The 22948-nt window shown below is 50.4% G+C and overlaps 1 protein-coding gene across 1 annotated transcript; it reads left to right on the top strand.

Moving 5' to 3' along the window:
* Positions 1 to 299: 299 nt before the first annotated feature.
* On the top strand, positions 300 to 1328 carry LOC138641562 (uncharacterized; the record flags this gene model as incomplete). Its single annotated transcript, XM_069729024.1, has 1 exon — positions 300 to 1328. A coding segment is annotated over exon 1 (1029 nt), but the record flags the coding sequence as incomplete, so codon positions are not given.
* Between the last annotated feature and the right edge of the window lie 21620 nt (positions 1329 to 22948).

The following is a 22948-nucleotide window of genomic DNA, read 5'->3' as shown; positions in this document are numbered from 1 at the left end:
CCACCTCTCGTGTCTCCCCTTTTCCTCATAGTTTGTAAGCTTGCGAGCAGGGCCCTCATTCCTCCTGGTATCTGTTTTGAACTGTATTTCTGTTATGCTGTAATGTCTATTGTCTGTGCAAGTCCCCTCTATAATTTGTAAAGCGCTGCGGAATATGTTGGCGCTATATAAATAAAAATTATTATTATTATTATTACCAGCTGCAGATGGCCCGACTGCAAATGCAGGGGTCGTCCCAGTCCAGCCGTGAGCCCAGCAGCGCTCAGATGCCAAAGCCCCGGCCCGATCACTTCCCTGTTATGGAGAAGGACGGAGACTTGGACACTTTTCTGCGGGCCTTTGAGAAAGCCTGCAGACAGTACCGGCTGCCTACAGATGAATGGGCCCGATACCTGACACCAGGGCTGAGAGGCAAAGCTCTGGAGGCGTTTGCTGCCCTCCCTCAAGAACAAGATGGTGACTATGAGGCCATCAAGCAGGCTCTGATAGCCAAGTACCAGCTTACACCCGAAGTGCACCGTAGAAAGTTCCGGACCCTCCAACGTGGCCCACACGACAGTTACAGTGATGTGGTGCATGGACTGGGGACCCACTTTGACCAGTGGACCCAAGGACTGTCAGTGACCACCTTTGCACAGCTGCGAGACCTGATGATCAAAGACCAGTTCTTTCATCTTTGCCCAGATGAGGTGCGACAGATCGTGATGGATAGAGAACCCAAATACATGACGAAAGCAGCGCAGATTGCCGATGCCTATGAGGCCAACCGTAGATCGGAAGTGCGGAAGCCAGTCACCACCAGCTGGAGAGGGGGTAAGCCTGCAACCAACGCCAGTACCCCTGCCAGCCAACACACCAGAGGTCCTGGCCCCGTGGCCAACAGCACCAGACCTACCACCGAACCTCGCAAGTGTTTCACCTGCCATCAGACTGGTCATATCAGTCCCTCCTGCCCAACCAAGCAGAACAACACCCCAGCCAAGGCCCCAGGGCCTAATGCAGCAGTTCTTTTGGTGGGTGGTGTGGTTGGGAGGGGGTGTGACAACGTACAGCCCGTCACTGTGGGAGGCCATGTTGCTACAGGCCTCAAGGACACCGGGGCTGAACGAACCCTCATCCGACCCGAACTGGCGGCCCCTGAAGAAATCATTCCGGGGAAAACCCTAACTGTCACTGGGATTCGGGGCATCAGCTGTCCCTTACCGATGGCCCGGGTTTTTATTGATTGGGGTGCCGGGAGCGGGGTGAAGGAAGTGGGGCTGTCTGATAATTTGCCCACTGATGTTTTGTTGGGGACTGATTTGGGGAGGATGGTTGCATACTATGTCCCTGACACCCCTCCCCAATCTACTAATAAGGGTAAAGTTAACCCTGATGATGATGATGTTGGGAAATCGCATGTGTTACCTGACCATGCTTTATCTTGTAATGATGCATCTAATAACCATTTTTTTCCTAGGATTGATGGTGAAAATGTTGCCCCTGTGCCAGCTGAACCTGATAATGATATTTCTGTGAAGGTTAATGTGTCCATAGGTACAGGTGTGCCCAGCCACGTCGCTCTGCGGAGTGAGACGGCTGAGGAACCCCTAACAGGGGCAAGTGTCGGTGCTACAGGAAATGGGGAGATGCATGGGAACCGTGAGGAAGGTGATGCCATGAAAGTGACCAGTGCCACCGAGGAAGGTAACTGGCCAATAAGTAGCACTGCCCCTGGAGTGTTGGGGGTGGATGGGGAGGTCGAGCCCATAGCAGCATCGGCTGATGGGCCTGTAGAAACCCCCGGGGAGACAGCCGACGTAGCTGCTGTCACCCGCAGTCAGAGTGCCCGGAACGCAGATAACTGTCGGCCTTCCGGACCCTCCTCAGTCATCACTGTGACTGAACCAGAGGTGGACCCAGAGCAGGTCCAAGAGGGTTCCCGTGGGGAAGGGAACCTGACGTCGCTTCTGGCTCCCCCTAGCCAGGAGTTTCAGGCCGCTCTGCACACAGATAATAATCTTTATTTTTATATAGCGCTAACATATTCCGCAGCGCTTTACAGTTTTGCACACATTATCATCACTGTCCCCGATGGGGCTCACAATCTAAAATCCCTATCAGTATGTCTTTGGAATGTGGGAGGAAACCGGAGTGCCCGGAGGAAACCCACGCAAACACGGAGATGCGAGCCCAGAGAGTTTGAGACACCTCGCCGAGACGCCCACCTCCGAGACTGATAAGGAGAGGGTGTTCTGGGAACAAGGAAGGTTGTACCGGGAGACAGTACCCGGAGAATCACAAAAGGAGTGGTTGAGGGAAAGACAGCTGGTTGTCCCGCAGAAATTCCGGGGTGAGTTGTTGCGGATTGCCCATGAGATCCCGCTAGCTGGACACTTGGGGATCAGCAAAACTAAGGCCCGGCTGTCTCAACACGTCTATTGGCCTAAGATGGGGACAGATGTGTCAAACTACTGCCGCTCCTGTATCACTTGTCAAAGAGTGGGGAAGGCGGGGCCTGCTCTTAAGGCTCCCCTGATCCCTTTGCCAGTGATAGAGGAGCCTTTCCAGAGGATCGCGGTGGACATTGTGGGCCCGCTGGCTGTCCCCAGCAGCTCTGGAAAGCAATACATCCTTACTGTGGTAGACTGGTACCCAGAGGCAGTAGCTCTGTCGTCAACTAGGGCAGATAAGGTGGCGGATGCCCTGTTGGCCATCTTTTCACGTGTAGGATTTCCCAGGGAAATGCTTACTGATCAAGGGACCCAATTTATGTCTCGCCTAATGGAGGCTCTCTGTAAGAGAATGCAGGTGAAGCACCTGGTATCGAGTGCGTATCACCCACAGACCAATGGCTTGTGTGAACGCTTCAATGGTACCCTCAAACAGATGCTACGCATGCTGGTTGAGACTCAAGGGCGCGACTGGGAGCGGTACCTCCCACACCTGCTGTTCGCTTACCGAGAGGTTCCGCAGGCCTCGACGGGGTTCTCTACCTTCGAGCTCCTGTACGGCAGGCGAGTCCGGGGACCCCTTGGGTTGGTAAGAGAATCCTGGGAAGAGGAGCCGAACCCTTCTGAAGTGTCCATGGTGGGTATGTCATGCGCTTCTGTGACAAGATGCAGACCTTGACGCAGTTGTGCATGACAACATGACGCAGGCTCAGGCTGATCAGAAGCACTGGTACGACCAGAACGCCCGGGAGCGGACCTACCACGTGGGTCAAAAGGTGTGGGTGCTGGTCCCCGTACCAACGGATAAGCTTCAGGCAGCCTGGGAGGGCCCAAACGTCGTCCACCAACAGCTCAACCCGATCACTTACGTGGTCACGCTTGACCACGCTCGGGGTAGGCAAAAGGCCTTTCACGTCAACATGATGAAGGCTCATCACGAACGTGAACCTTTCGTCCTACCGGTCTGCAGCTTGCCCGAAGACGGTGAGGAAGACACCCTCCTGGACATGCTGGCCCAAGCCAAGGCCAATGGGTCCATCGAGGACGTGGAGGTAAGCGCCTCGTTAACTGAATCCCAGCGGTTGCAGTTGCAAACCACACTGGAACCCTTCCGGGTCGTGTTCTCCAACCGACCTGGGAGGACCTCGACACGAGGTGGACACCGGGAATCACGCCCCACTACGGCGAACACCCTATCGAATCTCTGACCAGGTGTAGCAGACTATGCGCCAAGAGATCGATGAGATGTTACAGCTGGGGGTGATTCGATGGTCAAAGAGCGCGTGGGCATCACCTGTAGTTCTCGTGCCAAAGAAGGACCGGACCACCCGGTTCTGCGTGGATTACAGGGGGCTCAACACGCCTCTGACGCGCACCCCATGCCGCGCATCGAGGAGCTGCTTGAGAAGTTAGCTGGTGCAAATTACCTAACAATAATGGATCTGAGTCGAGGATACTGGCAGATTCCCCTGAGCCCCGAGGCACAGGAGACGTCCGCCTTTATCACACCCTTTGGACTGTACGAGTCTACAGTCATGCCCTTCGGCATGAAGAATGCCCCTGCCACTTTCCAGCGGATGGTCAACCTCCTGCTTCAGGAACTGGAGAAGTACGCCGTGGCGTACTTGGATGACATTGCCATCTTCAGTTCTTCCTGGGAGGAACACCTGCAGCATCTCGAGGAGGTGCTCAGGCGAAGTCACCAAGCAGGACTGACTATCAAGCCGGGAAAGTGTCAGATGGGCATGAGGGAGGTTCACTACCTGGGGCACCGGGTAGGCGGGAACACCCTGAAGCCAGAGCCTGACAAAGTGGGAGTGATCGTGAACTGGCCCACTCCCGTGACCAAGAAACAGGTGATGTCCTTCTTGGGCACTGCAGGGTACTATAGGCGCTTCGTACAGCACTATAGTAGCCTGGCAAAACCTTTGACGGACCTCACCAGGAAGAAGCTACCCCACATCGTCAACTGGACAGATGGCTGTGAGGGGGCCTTACAGGCGTTGAAAACCGCACTGTGCAACGCCCCTGTGTTGAAAGCAGTCGACAGCAGTCGACCGTACTTGGTGCAGACCAACGCCAGCGAGTTTGGCCTTGGTGCTGTGCTCAGCCAGGTTGACTCGGAGGACCAAGAGCACCCCGTGTTATACCTGAGCCGGAAGCTTTTGCCGAGGGAAGTGGCCTACTCCACCATCGAGAAGGAGTGCCTGGCCATAGTCTGGGCCCTGCAGCGCTTGCAGCCCTACTTGTACGGTCGCACCTTCACTGTGGTGACCGACCACAACCCTCTGCGCTGGCTTAACGCCATGTGTGGAACCAACGGCAGGTTGCTACGCTGGAGCCTTGCCCTTCAGCAGTTTGACTTCACCATTGAACACAAAACGGGCAAAGAGCATGGGAATGCAGATAGACTCTCCCGCCAGGGTGAACCTACTGAGGTGCCCATGGAGGCATACCGTGGGGTACTGCCTCCCTAGCGCATACCAAAAGGGGGAGGTGTCATGATATGGTATGAAATATCATAAGTTAGTTTTCTTGCTAGCCTGCGTGGGCTAAGCCCCCCTTCTTGGAGTGATGCTGCAACAGTTTGTAGCTTCAAATTCCTTCCCTTTCGCTCAGCCAAGAGCTGCTTTGCCAATGTATGGGGGAAGAGAGGTTTTATTGCCGAAAGGAATTTACGACTAGGCTCAAATCTCCTCTAGCAGAGAACTGCAGAGAACTGTTTAAAATTTTCCAGAAATTCATGAAAGATTCTTTGTTTGGTTTTTGTACGACATTATGCACAATTTTTACGTTAAGAACACGAAAATATATATTCGTATTCCCACTCGGTGTATCTACCCATCCCTTGAAACTCGGGCTTCTAACTCCGTCTGGTAAAGAAGTAGGGTTTTCTCTGTAAATATGTATCCCAGATAGGACATATTTGATCTCATTAGAATGCTCACGTTAATCCGAGATGAATGATGGGTTTGTTAGAACTATGATATGTTTTGTAGCGGAGTTATCGAAATTAGATATAGATTAGAATAAAAATGAGTTAACTGAAGAGGTAGGAGGGACGAGGTGATCTAACCCCTTTCTGGGATGTTACAGGCTGAAGCTATAACTCTGTGCACACATCCCCAGCTTCTTTTTTGTCCTATTTTCCTGGAAGAGCTGAGCACATCCCATGAGCTGGGACGTATGGAGAGCTGCACCAGCCTGGGGGCCTGCCATGCTTTGAACATGTGAGTGTTATCTTTTCTCCTTTATTCCCTTTATGTTATAATTACCCGTGTACATATTTGCAATTGTCTCATTTGTAACATCTTTATAAAATATTTTTGATAAAGCACTGCCTAATTTTTATGGGATATAATATTTAATATTAGTTCGTTCTCCTGTTCTAAACCGTACCCTAAGTCTTCTGAAGGGAAATACGCTACTGTTACTGTTGTGTTGGGTTAGCTTTGGAGCCGTTTAATCGATGCTGGTGGCAGCGAGAGTGTGCTGACTGTTGAGTGATGCTGTAGCGGCTGCGGCGTTGATAATTATTGTTCCTGCCTGAGTGGGAGTAGTTTATCGTGTCGCTGCAGCGTGCCCAATAGCCAGTACATAGCAGGCAGCCTTTCTGGTGCCTAATTACCCAGGGTGCAGTACCTAATCTGACCTGAGAGTAAGGGGGGCGCCAGAGAGCTGCAAGTGTTAAGTGGAACTGTAAGCGGGATATACATAAATCCCTGCAGTTTGTGGTATATTGAAAGCAGTGGGATACCTAGAATAAGCCCCTGCTGTAAACTAAGAGGTCAATATCCTTGTGTGTGTTTTCTCATCACATTGTTAGCAGTGGAGGGATAACTAAGATAAGCTCCCCTGCACATGTGATAGTTGTCTGTTGGCCCAAAGTCACCCCGAATCGTGACAATTGGGGCCAGCGGTCAGGGGAATCCTGACAATTGGTGGCAAGGCGGTGGGAGATATTAGAGCATTAGTGATTTGGTTTGAGCAATCATTCCCCTCACTAAAAACTTGCAGAAAGTTCTTGCGAGGACTCTGCGCAAATAAGTTTGGAGAAGGAACTCAGTGTTTTATTAGTCTTGAGACAATTGCGTACTGGTAATTATCCCCTCCCTTTCTCTTCGTTTTTCTATCCTATCTTTTATTTGGCAACCATGGCTGCGAAAGGGGAAGCCTGGTACAACCAGCAGAAGAAGGACTTTCTTGCTGGGATATGCACGTGCCATGGCCTGAACCCCCAGGGTAAGACCAAGATTCAAATGGTCGCTGAACTGGTGCAATTTGAAGCAGACCAAGCCAGGTCACAGAGGCCGCAGAAGCCAGCACAAGTGAACATGGTGCTGCAGCAGAGGTCCAACCACTGAATACGGACCCCAATGGCAACCAGGGGGGCGCAGACCTCCTCCTGCAGCTGGCTCTGCAACAATGCTCCGCAGATGACCTAGAGAGACGTCTGCAGCTGATTCAGCAATACCGGCAGGAGGCCCAGCAAGCCGAGAGAGAGGCCCGAGCCGAGCGGGAGGCTGAGAGAGCCGAGCGCCAAGCCCAGCGAGCACATGAACTGGAGATGCTCCGGCAGAGGGGGATGCCCTCCACCACTCAGAGACGTGAGCCCAGCAGCGCTCAGATACCTAAGCCCCGGCCCGATCACTTTCCTGTTATGGAGAAGGACGGGGACTTGGACACTTTTCTGCGGGCCTTTGAGAAAGCCTGCAGACAGTACCGGCTGCCTACAGATGAATGGGCCCGATACCTGACACCAGGGCTGAGAGGTAAAGCTCTGGAGGCGTTTGCTGCCCTCCCTCAAGAACAAGATGGTGACTATGAGGCCATCAAGCAGGCCCTGATAGCAAAGTACCAGCTTACTCCCGAGGTGTACCGTAGAAAGTTCCGGACCCTCCAACGTGGCCCACACGACAGTTACAGTGATGTGGTGCATGGACTGGGGACCCACTTTGACCAGTGGACCCAAGGACTGTCAGTGACCACCTTTGCACAGCTGCGAGACCTGATGATCAAAGACCAGTTCTTTCATCTTTGCCCAGCTGAGGTGCGACAGTTCGTGATGGACAGAGAACCCAAAGACGTGACGAAAGCAGCGCAGATTGCCGATGCCTATGAGGCCAACCGTAGATCGGAAGTGCGGAAGCCAGTTGTGAGGAAAATGTATATCATAAGTTAGTTTTCTTGCTAGCCTGCGTGGGCTAAGCCCCCCTTCTTGGAGTGATACTGCCACAGTTTGTAGCTTCAAGCCCCTTCCCTTTCATTCAGCCAAGAGCTGCTTTGCCAATGTACTGGGGGAAGTTTTATGGCCGAACGGTATTTACGACCAGGTTAGAATCTTGCACTAGCTGGAACTGGAAAAATGGCTCCAAAAATTCATGAAAGATTCTTTGTTTGGTTTTTGTACGATAGTATGCACCATGTTTACGGTAAGAACACGAAAATATATATTCGTATTCCCACTCGGTGTATCTACCCATCCCTTGAAACTCGGGTTTCTAACTCCGTCTGGTAAAGAAGTAGGGTTTTCTCTGTAAATATGTATCCCAGATAGGACATATTTGATCTCCTTAGAATGCTCACGTTAATCCGAGATGAATGATAGGTTTGGTCTGACTCTGTCATGTTTTGTAGCGAAGTTATAGCAAGTAGATAAATTTAAGATTGAAGTACTCAGAATGTAGAGAGAGGAGGGTCTGGATAAGACAGCCTTTCTGTGATGTCACAGCCTTAAAGTTTTAATTGTCTGGCAGGCTTCCCCAGCTGAGTCTTCTGCTTGATTTCTTCCTGACTTCTTGTCTTCTCCTGAAGCCAGCAGCATCCCATGAACTGGGATGTATGGGAAACTCCACTAGCCTGGTTGCCTGTCATGCGTTGAACATGTGAGTGTTACTTTTTCTCATTTATTCCCTGTTTATTTCATAATTACCCTTGTACATATTTGCAATTGTCTCATTTGTAACATCTTTATAAAATATTTTTGATAAAGCACTGCCTAATTTTTTTATGGGATATAATATTATATATTAGTTCGTTCTCCTGTTCTAAACCGTACCCTAAGTCTTCTGAAGAGAAATACGCTACTGTTACAGTTGTGTTGGGTTAGCTTCGGACCCGTTTAATCGAAGCTGGTGGCAGCGAGAGTGCGCTGACTTTTGGGTTATGCTGAAGCGACTGCGGCATTGATAATTATTGTTCCTGCCTGAGTGGGAGTAGTTATCGCGTCGCTGCAACGTGCCCAATAGCCAGTACATAGCAGGCAGCCTTTCTGGCGACTAATTACCCAGGGTGCAGTACCTAATCTGACCTGAGAGTAAGGGGGCGACAGAGAGCTGCAAGTGTTAAGTGGAACTGTAAGCGGGATATACATAAATCCCTGCAGTTTGTGGTATATTGAAAGCAGTGGGATACCTAAAATAAGCCCCTGCTGTAAGCTAAGAGGCCAATAGCCTTGTGTGTGGTTTTTTTCATCACATCGTGGAGTGGAGGGATAACTAAGATAAGCCCCCCTGTACATGTGATAGCTGTCTGTTGGCCTAAAGTCACCTCAATCCGTGACGTAGGGGTGACGGTCACGGTGTGAATCCTGACCCATTGGTGACAGCGGTCAGGGGAATCATGACATTTGGTGGCAAGGCGGTGGGATATCTTAGAGCATTAGTGATTTGGTTTGAGTAATCATTCCTCTCACTAAAAACTTGCAGAAAGTTCTTGCGAGGACTCTGCGCAAATAAGTTTGGAGAAGGAACTCAGTGTTTTATTAGTCTTGAGACAATTGCGTACTGGTAATTATCCCCTCCCTTTCTCTTCGTTTTTCTATCCTATCTTTTATTTGGCAACCATGGCTGCGAAAGGGAAAGCCTGGTACAACCAGCAGAAGAAGGACATTCTTGCTGGGATATGCATGTACCATGGCCTGAACCCCCAGGACAAGTCCAAGGCTCAAATGGTCGCTGACCTGGTGCAATTCGAAGCAGACCAAGCCAGGTCACAGAGCCCAGAGGCCGCAGAAGCCAGCACCAGCGAACATGGTGCTGCAGCAGAGGTCCAACCACTGAATGCCGGCCCTGTTAGCAATCCGGGCGAATTGGACCCCCACCTGCAGGCGGCCTTGAAAGAATTCCCCACTGACGACCATGAGGGACGCCGGCAGCTGATTCAGCAATACCGGCAGGAGGCCCAGGCCCAGCAAGCCGAGAGAGAGGCCCGAGCTGAGAGAGAGGCCCGAGCTGAGCGAGAGGCCCAGGCCCAGCGAGCCGAGCGGCAAGCGGAGCGGGAGCATTTGTTACCATCCACCTCTCGTGTCTCCCCTTTTCCTCATAGTTTGTAAGCTTGCGAGCAGGGCCCTCATTCCTCCTGGTATCTGTTTTGAACTGTATTTCTGTTATGCTAAAATGTCTATTGTCTGTGCAAGTCCCCTCTATAATTTGTAAAGCGCTGCGGAATATGTTGGCGCTATATAAATAAAAATTATTATTATTATTATTACCAGCTGCAGATGGCCCGACTGCAAATGCAGGGGTCGTCCCAGTCCAGCCGTGAGCCCAGCAGCGCTCAGATGCCAAAGCCCCGGCCCGATCACTTCCCTGTTATGGAGAAGGACGGAGACTTGGACACTTTTCTGCGGGCCTTTGAGAAAGCCTGCAGACAGTACCGGCTGCCTACAGATGAATGGGCAAGATACCTGACACCAGGGCTGAGAGGCAAAGCTCTGGAGGCGTTTGCTGCCCTCCCTCAAGAACAAGATGGTGACTATGAGGCCATCAAGCAGGCTCTGATAGCCAAGTACCAGCTTACACCCGAAGTGTGCCGTAGAAAGTTCCGGACCCTCCAACGTGGCCCACACGACAGTTACAGTGATGTGGTGCATGGACTGGGGACCCACTTTGACCAGTGGACCCAAGGACTGTCAGTGACCACCTTTGCACAGCTGTGAGACCTGATGATCAAAGACCAGTTCTTTCATCTTTGCCCAGATGAGGTGCGACAGATCGTGATGGATAGAGAACCCAAAGACATGACGAAAGCAGCGCAGATTGCCGATGCCTATGAGGCCAACCGTAGATCGGAAGTGCGGAAGCCAGTCACCACCAGCTGGAGAGGGGGTAAGCCTGCAACCAACGCCAGTACCCCTGCCAGCCAGCACACCAGAGGTCCTAGCCCCGTGGCCAACAGCACCAGACCTACCACCGAACCTCGCAAGTGTTTCACCTGCCATCAGACTGGTCATATCAGTCCCTCCTGCCCAACCAAGCAGAACAACACCCCAGCCAAGGCCCCAGGGCCTAATGCAGCAGTTCTTTTGGTGGGTGGTGTGGTTGGGAGGGGGTGTGACAACGTACAGCCCGTCACTGTGGGAGGCCATGTTGCTACAGGCCTCAAGGACACCGGGGCTGAACGAACCCTCATCTGACCCGAACTGGCGGCCCCTGAAGAAATCATTCCGGGGAAAACCCTAACTGTCACTGGGATTCGGGGCATCAGCTGTCCCTTACCGATGGCCCGGATTTATAGTGATTGGGGTGCCGGGAGCGGGGTGAGAGAAGTGGGGCTGTCTGATAATTTGCCCACTGATGTTTTGTTGGGGACTGATTTGGGGAGGATGGTTGCATACTATGTCCCTGACACCCCTCCCCAATCTACTAATAAGGGTAAAGTTAACCCTGATGATGATGATGTTGGGAAATCGCATGTGTTACCTGACCATGCTTTATCTTGTAATGATGCATCTAATAACCATTTTTTTCCTAGGATTGATGGTGAAAATGTTGCCCCTGTGCCAGCTGAACCTGATAATGATTTTTCTGTGAAGGTTAATGTGTCCATAGGTACAGGCGTGCCCAGCCACGTCGCTCTGCGGAGTGAGACGGCTGAGGAACCCCTAACAGGGGCAAGTGTCGGTGCTACAGGAAATGGGGAGATGCATGGGAACCGTGAGGAAGGTGATGCCATGAAAGTGACCAGTGCCACCGAGGAAGGTAACTGGCCCATAAGTAGCACTGCCCCTGGAGTGTTGGGGGTGGATGGGGAGGTCGAGCCCATAGCAGCATCGGCTGATGGGCCTGTAGAAACCCCCGGGGAGACAGCCGACGTAGCTGCTGTCACCCGCAGTCAGAGTGCCTGGAACGCAGATAACTGTCGGCCTTCCGGACCCTCCTCAGTCATCACTGTGACTGAACCAGAGGTGGACCCAGAGCAGGTCCAAGAGGGTTCCCGTGGGGAAGGGAACCTGACGTCGCTTCTGGCTCCCCCTAGCCAGGAGTTTCAGGCCGCTCTGCACACAGATAATAATCTTTATTTTTATATAGCGCTAACATATTCCGCAGCGCTTTACAGTTTTGCACACATTATCATCACTGTCCCCGATGGGGCTCACAATCTAAAATCCCTATCAGTATGTCTTTGGAATGTGGGAGGAAACCGGAGTGCCCGGAGGAAACCCACGCAAACACGGAGATGCGAGCCTAGAGAGTTTGAGACACCTCGCCGAGACGCCCACCTCCGAGACTGATAAGGAGAGGGTGTTCTGGGAACAAGGAAGGTTGTACCGGGAGACAGTACCCGGAGAATCACAAAAGGAGTGGTTGAGGGAAAGACAGCTGGTCGTCCCGCAGCAATTCCGGGGTGAGTTGTTGCGGATTGCCCATGAGATCCCGCTAGCTGGACACTTGGGGATCAGCAAAACTAAGGCCCGGCTGTCTCAACACTTCTATTGGCCTAAGATGGGGACAGATGTGTCAAACTACTGCCGCTCCTGTATCACCTGTCAAAGAGTGGGGAAGGCAGGGGCCTGCTATTAAGGCTCCCCTGATCCCTTTGCCAGTGATAGAGGAGCCTTTCCAGAGGATCGCGGTGGACATTGTGGGCCCGCTGGCCGTCCGCAGCAGCTCTGGAAAGCAATACATCCTTACTGTGGTAGACTACGCTACCCGGTACCCAGAGGCAGTAGCTCTGTCGTCAACTAGGGCAGATAAGGTGGCGGATTGTTGTGAATTCTGTGGCTGAATTCACTCCTGTGGTCACAAGTGGTACTGCAGCTTCTGAGCTTCCTCCCTCAGGTGTTCTGGTGAGCTCGTTAACTGCTTCATTACTTAACTCCGCCTGATGCTGCTATCCTTGCTCCTTGTCAATATTTCAGTGTTGGATCTGAGCTTCTCCTGATTGTTCCTGTGACCTGCTGCTCTGTATAGCTAAGTGCTTTTTGCTTTTTTGTTGCTTTTTTTCTGTCCAGCTTGTCTTTTGTTTTGCTGGAAGCTCTGAGACGGAAAGGGTGTACCGCCGTGCCGTTAGTTCGGCACGGTGGGGTTTTTTTTGCCCCCTTTGCGTGGTTTTGCTTTAGGGTTTTTTGTAGAGTGCAAAGTTCGCTTTACTGTCCTCGCTCTGTCCTAGAATATCGGGCCCCACTTTGCTGAATCTATTTCATCCCTACGTTTTGTCTTTTCATCTTACTCACAGTCATATGTGGGGGGCTGCCTTTTCCTTTGGGGAATTTCTCTGGGGCAAGTCAGGCCTATTTTTCTATCTTCAGGCTAGCTAGTTTCTTAGGCTGTGCCGAGTTGCCTAGGTAGTTGTTAGGCACAATCCACAGCCGCTTTTAGTTGTGTTTAGGATAGGATCAGGTGTGCAGTCTACAGAGTTTCCACGTCTCAGAGCTCGTTCTTGTATTTTTGGGTATTTGTCAGATCACTGTGTGCGCTCTGATCGCTAAGCACACTGTGTTTCTGGATTGCCTTCATAACACCTGTCATTAGCAAACATAACAGCGGATGCCCTGTTGGCCATCTTTTCACGTGTAGGATTTCCCAGGGAAATGCTTACTGATCAAGGGACCCAATTTATGTCTCGCCTAATGGAGGCTCTCTGTAAGAGAATGCAGGTGAAGCACCTGGTATCGAGTGCGCATCACCCACAGACCAATGGCTTGTGTTAACGCTTCAGTGGTACCCTCAAACAGATGCTACGCATGCTGGTTGAGACTCAAGGGCGCGACTGGGAGCGGTACCTCCCACACCTGCTGTTCGCTTACCGAGAGGTTCCACAGGCCTCGACGGGGTTCTCTCCCTTCGAGCTCCTGTACGGCAGGCGAGTCCGGGGACCCCTTGGGTTGGTAAGAGAATCCTGGGAAGAGGAGCCGAACCCTTCTGAAGTGTCCATGGTGGAGTATGTCATGCGCTTCTGTGACAAGATGCAGACCTTGACGCAGTTGGTGCATGACAACATGACGCAGGCTCAGGCTGATCAGAAGCACTGGTACGACCAGAACGCCCGGGAGCGGACCTACCACGTGGGTCAAAAGGTGTGGGTGCTGGTCCCCGTACCAACGGATAAGCTTCAGGCAGCCTGGGAGGGCCCAAACGTCGTCCACCAACAGCTCAACCCGATCACTTACGTGGTCACGCTTGACCACGCTCGGGGTAGGCGAAAGGCCTTTCACGTCAACATGATGAAGGCTCATCACGAACGTGAACCTTTCGTCCTACCGGTCTGCAGCTTGCCCGAAGACGGTGAGGAAGACACCCTCCTGGACATGCTGGCCCAAGCCAAGGCCAATGGGTCCATCGAGGACGTGGAGGTAAGCGCCTCGTTAACTGAATCCCAGCGGTTGCAGTTGCAAACCACACTGGAACCCTTCCGGGTCGTGTTCTCCAACCGACCTGGGAGGACTCAGTTAGCAGTCCACGAGGTGGACACCGGGAATCACGCCCCACTACGGCGAACACCCTATCGAATCTCTGACCAGGTGCAGCAGACTATGCGCCAAGAGATCGATGAGATGTTACAGCTGGGGGTGATTCGATGGTCAAAGAGCGCGTGGGCATCACCTGTAGTTCTCGTGCCAAAGAAGGACCGGACCACCCGGTTCTGCGTGGATTACAGGGGGCTCAACACGCCTCTGACGCGCACCCCATGCCGCGCATCGAGGAGCTGCTTGAGAAGTTAGCTGGCGCAAATTACCTGACAATAATGGATCTGAGTCGAGTCTGATACATGTTGGCACCAGTGACACGGCAAGGAAGGACCTACCGACAATCTGCAAAGACTTTGAAGAGTTGGGGAAGAAAGTAAAGGAACTGGATGCACAGGTAGTTTTTTCTTCTATCCTTCCAGTAGACGGGCATGGCACCAGGAGATGGAACAGGATCCTTGATGCAAACAACTGGCTAAGACGATGGTGCAGACAACAAGGATTCGGATTCCTGGACCACGGTGTGAATTACTTGTACGATGGACTCCTCGCCAGAGACGGACTACACCTCAACAAACCTGGGAAACACACATTCGCCAGAAGACTCGCTACACTCATCAGGAGGGCGTTAAACTAGAAGAAGAGGGGACGGGAAGAAAAACATTAGACTTGAACAAAGAAGACCCAGGAAAACATACTCAGAAGGGAGGTAAGAACATTTCTAAAACAATCCACAGCGAGGAGATTGGAACAAAACAAAATCCTCTAAACTGCATGCTCGCAAACGCCAGAAGCCTGACAAACAAGATGGAAGAACTAGAAGCAGAAATATCTACAGGTAACTTTGACATAGTGGGAATAACCGAGACATGGTTAGATGAAAGCTATGACTGGGCAGTTAACTTACAGGGTTACAGTCTGTTTAGAAAGGATCGTAAAAATCGGAGAGGAGGAGGGGTTTGTCTCTATGTAAAGTCTTGTCTAAAGTCCACTTTAAGGGAGGATATTAGCGAAGGAAATGAAGATGTCGAGTCCATATGGGTCGAAATTCATGGAGGGAAAAATGGTAACAAAATTCTCATTGGGGTCTGTTACAAACCCCCAAATATAACAGAAACCATGGAAAGTCTACTTCTAAAGCAGATAGATGAAGCTGCAACCCATAATGAGGTCCTGGTTATGGGGGACTTTAACTACCCGGATATTAACTGGGAAACAGAAACCTGTGAAACCCATAAAGGCAACAGGTTTCTGCTAATAACCAAGAAAAATTATCTTTCACAATTGGTGCAGAATCCAACCAGAGGAGCAGCACTTTTAGACCTAATACTATCTAATAGACCTGACAGAATAACAAATCTGCAGGTGGTCGGGCATTTAGGAAATAGCGACCACAATATTGTACAGTTTCACCTGTCTTTCACTAGGGGGACTTGTCAGGGAGTCACAAAAACACTGAACTTTAGGAAGGCAAAGTTTTACCAGCTTAGAGATGCCCTTAATCTGGTAGACTGGGACAATATCCTCAGAAATAAGAATACAGATAATAAATGGGAAATGTTTAAGAACATCCTAAATAGGCAGTGTAAGCGGTTTATACCTTGTGGGAATAAAAGGACTAGAAATAGGAAAAACCCAATGTGGCTAAACAAAGAAGTAAGACAGGCAATTAACAGTAAAAAGAAAGCATTTGCACTACTAAAGCAGGATGGCACCATTGAAGCTCTAAAAAACTATAGGGAGAAAAATACTTTATCTAAAAAACTAATTAAAGCTGCCAAAAAGGAAACAGAGAAGCACATTGCTAAGGAGAGTAAAACTAATCCCAAACTGTTCTTCAACTATATCAATAGTAAAAGAATAAAAACTGAAAATGTAGGCCCCTTAAAAAATAGTGAGGAAAGAATGGTTGTAGATGACGAGGAAAAAGCTAACATATTAAACACCTTCTTCTCCACGGTATTCACGGTGGAAAATGAAATGCTAGGTGAAATCCCAAGAAACAATGAAAACCCTATATTAAGGGTCACCAATCTAACCCAAGAAGAGGTGCGACACCGGCTAAATAAGATTAAAATAGATAAATCTCCGGGTCCGGATGGCATACACCCACGAGTACTAAGAGAACTAAGTAATGTAATAGATAAACCATTATTTCTTATTTTTAGGGACTCTATAGCGACAGGGTCTGTTCCGCAGGATTGGCGCATAGCAAATGTGGTGCCAATATTCAAAAAGGGCTCTAAAAGTGAACCTGGAAATTATAGGCCAGTAAGTCTAACCTCTATTGTTGGTAAAATATTTGAAGGGTTTCTGAGGGATGTTATTCTGGATTATCTCAATGAGAATAACTGTTTAACTCCATATCAGCATGGGTTTATGAGAAATCGCTCCTGTCAAACCAATCTAATCAGTTTTTATGAAGAGGTAAGCTATAGGCTGGACCACGGTGAGTCATTGGACGTGGTATATCTCGATTTTTCCAAAGCGTTTGATACCGTGCCGCACAAGAGTGTTATAAACTTAGTGCTAAGTGCAGTGGAGATCAGTATCATGGGTCAGAAAAGAGGCCGAGAGACAACAGGTTAAGAGTTCAATAATATTTATGATGGTATGCAGGTAAACAGCTATGACACAGCAGGTTAGTAGCAGACAGAGCTGGATAAGCAGTAAGCACGTGTACAGACCGTGGAAGTCCAAGTATGTGAGATCCAGAGACCTGGAGACCAGGCCAGGCCTCCTAGCAGGGAACAGTCCAGCAGCAGAGATGAGTGCAGAGCAGATCCAGGGAAACAAGTCTTATGATGAAGAGATGTAGATCCGGAGACAGATGGGGTATCCCAAGGTAATGAAGAAACCAGCAAGATAGCAGTTCTTCCAGCTTGATCACAAGTCCAGGAACAAGATACTCAAGCAATGAGTAATATACAGAGCTCCCTTATATACACCACAGACAGGAACAACGAAAGTCTGACAGGAAGCAAGATGGCCCCCGTGAGGCCAGTGACTCCATCTTAGGTAAGGGCAAAAGTAACCGAACTGAGGGCAACAGCAGACAGGAACAGATGTACAGTCCAAATCCTTACAAAGAGGTTGGTACACAAAATGAGAATGCTTGGTCTGGGGGAAAATGTGTGTAAATGGGTTAGTAACTGGCTTAGTGATAGAAAGCAGAGGTTGGTTATAAATGGTATAGTCTCTAACTGGGTCGCTGTGACCAGTGGGGTACCGCAGGGGTCGGTATTGGGACCTCTTCTCTTCAACATATTCATTAATGATCTGGTAGAAGGTTTACACAGTAAAATATCGATATTTGCAGATGATACAAAACTATGTAAAGCAGTTAATACAAGAGAAGATAGTATTCTGCTACAGATGGATCTGGATAAGTTGGAAACTTGGGCTGAAAGGTGGCAGATGAGGTTTAACAATGATAAATGTAAGGTTATACACATGGGAAGAAGGAATCAATGTCACCATTACACACTGAACGGGAAACCACTGGGTAAATCTGACAGGGAGAAGGACTTGGGGATCCTAGGTAATGATAAACTTACCTGGAGCAGCCAGTGCCAGGCAGCAGCTGCCAAGGCAAACAGGATCATGGGGTGCATTAAAAGAGGTCTGGATACACATGATGAGAGCATTATACTGCCTCTGTACAAATCCCTAGTTAGACCGCACATGGAGTACTGTGTCCAGTTTTGGGCACCGGTGCTCAGGAAGGATATAATGGAACTAGAGAGAGTACAAAGGAGGGCAACAAAATTAATAAAGGGGATGGGAGAACTACAATACCCAGATAGATTAGCGAAATTAGGATTATTTAGTCTAGAAAAAAGACGACTGAGGGGCGATCTAATAACCATGTATAAGTATATAAGGGGACAATACAAATATCTCGCTGAGGATCTGTTTATACCAAGGAAGGTGACGGGCACAAGGGGGCATTCTTTGCGTCTGGAGGAGAGAAGGTTTTTCCACCAACATAGAAGAGGATTCTTTACTGTTAGGGCAGTGAGAATCTGGAATTGCTTGCCTGAGGAGGTGGTGATGGCGAACTCAGTCGAGGGGTTCAAGAGAGGCCTGGATGTCTTCCTGGAGCAGAACAATATTGTATCATACAATTAGGTTCTGTAGAAGGACGTAGATCTGGGTATTTATTATGATGGAATATAGGCTGAACTGGATGGACAAATGTCTTTTTTCGGCCTTACTAACTATGTTACTATGTTACTATGTTACTATGATACTGGCAGATTCCCCTGAGCCCCGAGGCACAGGAGACGTCCGCCTTTATCACACCCTTTGGACTGTACGAGTCTACGGTCATGCCCTTCGGCATGAAGAATGCCCCTGCCACTTTCCAGCGGATGGTCAACCTCCTGCTTCAGGGACTGGAGACGTACGCCGTGGCGTACTTGGATGACATTGCCATCTTCAGTTCCTCCTGGGAGGAACACCTGCAGCATCTCGAGGAGGTGCTCAGGCGAATTCACCAAGCAGGACTGACTATCAAGCCGGGAAAGTGCCAGATGGGCATGAGGGAGGTTCACTACTTGGGGCATCGGGTAGGCGGGAACACCCTGAAGCCAGAGCCTGACAAAGTGGGAGTGATCGTGAACTGGCCCACTCCCGTGACCAAGAAACAGGTGATGTCCTTCTTGGGCACTGCAGGGTACTATAGGCGCTTCGTACAGCACTATAGTAGCCTGGCAAAACCTTTGACGGACCTCACCAGGAAGAAGCTACCCCACATCGTCAACTGGACAGATGGCTGTGAGGGGGCCTTACAGGCGTTGAAAACCGCACTGTGCAACGCCCCTGTGTTGAAAGCAGTCGACCGTACTTGGTGCAGACCAACGCCAGCGAGTTTGGCCTTGGTGCTGTGCTCAGCCAGGTTGACTCGGAGGACCAAGAGCACCCCGTGTTATACCTGAGCCGGAAGCTTTTGCCGAGGGAAGTGGCCTACTCCACCATCGAGAAGGAGTGCCTGGCCATAGTCTGGGCCCTGCAGCGCTTGCAGCCCTACTTGTACGGTCGCACCTTCACTGTGGTGACCGACCACAACCCTCTGCGCTGGCTTAACGCCATGTGTGGAACCAACGGCAGGTTGCTACGCTGGAGCCTTGCCCTTCAGCAGTTTGACTTCACCATTGAACACAAAACGGGCAAAGAGCATGGGAATGCAGATAGACTCTCCCGCCAGGGTGAACCTACTGAGGTGCCCATGGAGGCATACCGTGGGGTACTGCCTCCCTAGCGCACACCAAAAGGGGGAGGTGTCATGATATGGTATGAAATATCATAAGTTAGTTTTCTTGCTAGCCTGAGTGGGCTAAGCCCCCCTTCTTGGAGTGATGCTGCAACAGTTTGTAGCTTCAAATTCCTTCCCTTTCGCTCAGCCAAGAGCTGCTTTGCCAATGTATGGGGGAAGAGAGGTTTTATTGCCGAAAGGAATTTACGACTAGGCTCAAATCTCCTCTAGCAGAGAACTGCAGAGAACTGTTTAAAATTTTCCAGAAATTCATGAAAGATTCTTTGTTTGGTTTTTGTACGATATTATGCACAATTTTTACGTTAAGAACACGAAAATATATATTCGTATTCCCACTCGGTGTATCTACCCATCCCTTGAAACTCGGGCTTCTAACTCCGTCTGGTAAAGAAGTAGGGTTTTCTCTGTAAATATGTATCCCACATAGGACATATTTGATCTCATTAGAATGCTCACGCTAATCCGAGATGAATGATGGGTTTGTTAGAACTATGATATGTTTTGTAGCGGAGTTATCGAAATTAGATATAGATTAGAATAAAAATGAGTTAACTGAAGAGGTAGGAGGGACGAGGTGATCCAACCCCTTTCTGGGATGTTACAGGCTGAAGCTATAACTGTCTGCACACATCCCCAGCTTCCTTTTTGTCCTTTTTTCCTGGAAGAGCTGAGCACATCCCATGAGCTGGGACGTATGGAAAGCTGCACTAGCCTGGGGGCCTGCCATGCTTTGAACATGTGAGTGTTATCTTTTCTCCTTTATTCCCTTTATGTTATAATTACCCTTGTACATATTTGCAATTGTCTCATTTGTAACATCTTTATAAAATATTTTTGATAAAGCACTGCCTAATTTTTATGGGATATAATATTTAATATTAGTTCGTTCTCCTGTTCTAAACCGTACCCTAAGTCTTCTGAAGGGAAATACGCTACTGTTACTGTTGTGTTGGGTTAGCTTCGGACCTGTTTAATCGAAGCTGGTGGCAGCGAGAGTGTGCTGACTGTTGAGTGATGCTGTAGCGGCTGCGGCGTTGATAATTATTGTTCCTGCCTGAGTGGGAGTAGTTATCGCGTCGCTGCAGCGTGCCCAATAGCCAGTACATAGCAGGCAGCCTTTCTGGCGACTAATTACCCAGGGTGCAGTACCTAATCTGACTTGAGAGTAAGGGGGGCGCCAGAGAGCTGCAAGTGTTAAGTGGAACTGTAAGCGGGATATACATAAATCCCTGCAGTTTGTGGTATATTGAAAGCAGTGGGATACCTAAAATAAGCCCCTGCTGTAAGCTAAGAGGTCAATAGCCTTGTGTGTGTCTTCTCATCACAGTGTTAGCAGTGGAGGGATAACTAAGATAAGCCCCCCCGCACATGTGATAGTTGTCTGTTGGCCCAAAGTCACCCCGAATCGTGACAATTGGGGCCAGCGGTCAGGGGAATCCTGACACCTTCCTCATCATCGTTGACTGTTTTCATGTGGAATAATTGGTTCAGGCCGACTACTTTGATGAAGGTCAGCGGTGGGAAGATCACAGAGCGCTAGTGGCCATGGCCGTTGTACTAATGTTGTTGTGTGAGGGTCTTTGTCCGGACATCTGTGCATGGTACGGGCATGACATGTCCGTGGGGGGGGGGGGGATACGTGGACTGTCTCAGACGGCACATGGGCATACAGCCTCCATGGTGATATCGGTGCCCGGCCTGCCCCGAAGATAGGGCTGTAGGCAGGGCAGGATGTCATCACAGTAATGGCGCCTGCACTTCTGGAGGCCAGGGTACATTTCAGACAGACAGTGGGCTGCTAGTGAAGTCCTGGAGGGTGGACATAAGTTCCCTACACAATACGGATGACGCTGCCGCTCTATATAACACCACAATAGCTGTAGCTTTGGAATCTGTTGCCCCTCTCACACATACCAAAGCTCGCAAAATCAACAGACAGCCCTGGCACACCAGCCTGACCAAAGAACTGAGGCGAGCTTCCAGGGTTGCTGAGCGGAGATGGAAAAGATCCCACTCCAACGAGCATTTCATCGCGTTCAAACAGTCCCTCACTACTTTCATGGCCACACTCGCCACAGCTAAACAAACCTACTTCTCATCTCTCATATCCTCTCTCTCACAACCCTAAACAGTTATTCAACACCTTCAACTCTCTCCTCCATCCCCCAGCACCTCCTCCCTCCCCACTCATCTCAGCTGAAGACTTTGCCTCATTTTTCAAGCAGAAGATTGAGAACATCAGAGACAGTTTTAGTCGACAACCCCCAGAGCCCTTCCAACTACCCAGCCCTCCACCTCCAAAACCAACTTCTCCACCATTACAGAAGATCGACTCTCCACTCTACTCTCAAGATCACATCTCACCACCTGTGCACTTGAGCCGATCCCTTCCCACTTCATCACAAACCTCACCACAGTCTTCATCCCAACCCTAACCCATCTCTTCAACCTATCACTAACAACTGGTGTTTTCCCCTCAAGCTTTAAACATGCCTCCATCACACCTATCCTCAAAAAGCCCTCTCTTGACCCATCGTCTGTATCTAGCTATCGCCCTATATCACTTCTCCCCTATGCCTCCAAACTACTGGAACAACACGTCCATCTTGAACTGTCCTCCCATCTATCTTCCTGCTCCCTCTTACAATCAGGCTTCCGGTCACACCACTCCACTGAAACTGCCCTAACCAAGGTCACCAATGACCTATTAACCGCCAGGAGCAGGCGACACTACTCTGTCCTCCTCCTCCTCGACCTGTCCTCTGCCTTCTACACTACTGATCAGGGAGGCGTGGACCGGAAGGAGCGGGTGTCACATGATCGGGGAGGTGTGGACCGGATGGAGCGGGTGTCACATGATCGAGGAGGTGTGGACCGGAAGGAGCGGGTGTCACATGATCGGGGAAGTGTGGACCGGATGGAGCGGGTGTCACATGATTGTGGAGGTGTGGACCGGATGGAGCGGGTGTCACATGATCGGGGAAGTGTGGACCGGATGGAGCGGGTGTCACATGATCGGGGAGGTGTGGACCGGATGGAGCCGGTGTCACATGATCGGGGAGGTGTGGACCGGATGGAGCGGGTGTCACATGATCGGGGAGGTGTGGACCGGAAGGAGCGGGTGTCACATGATCGGGGAAGTGTGGACCGGATGGAGCGGGTGTCACATGATTGTGGAGGTGTGGACCGGATGGAGCGGGTGTCACATGATCGGGGAGGTGCGGACCAGATGGAGCGGGTGTCACATGATCGGGGAGGTGTGGACCGGATGGAGCGGGTGTTACATGATCGGGGAGGTGTGGACCGGATGGAGCCGGTGTCACATGATCGGGGAGGTGTGGACCGGATGGAGCCGGTGTCACATGATCGGGGAGGTGTGGACCGGATGGAGCGGGTGTCACATGATCGGGGAGGTGCGGACCGGATGGAGCGGGTGTCACATGATCGGGGAGGTGCGGACCGGATGGAGCGGGTGTCACATGATCGGGGAGGTGTGGACCGGATGGAGCCGGTGTCACATGATCGGGGAGGTGTGGACCGGATGGAGCG

The sequence above is a fragment of the Ranitomeya imitator genome, chromosome 6 (genome assembly GCF_032444005.1).
Source record: "Ranitomeya imitator isolate aRanImi1 chromosome 6, aRanImi1.pri, whole genome shotgun sequence".
Classification (NCBI taxonomy): Eukaryota; Metazoa; Chordata; class Amphibia; order Anura; family Dendrobatidae; genus Ranitomeya; species Ranitomeya imitator.
The sequence above is the reverse complement of the archived record's forward strand: the minus strand, read 5'-3'. Positions and strand labels throughout refer to the sequence as shown.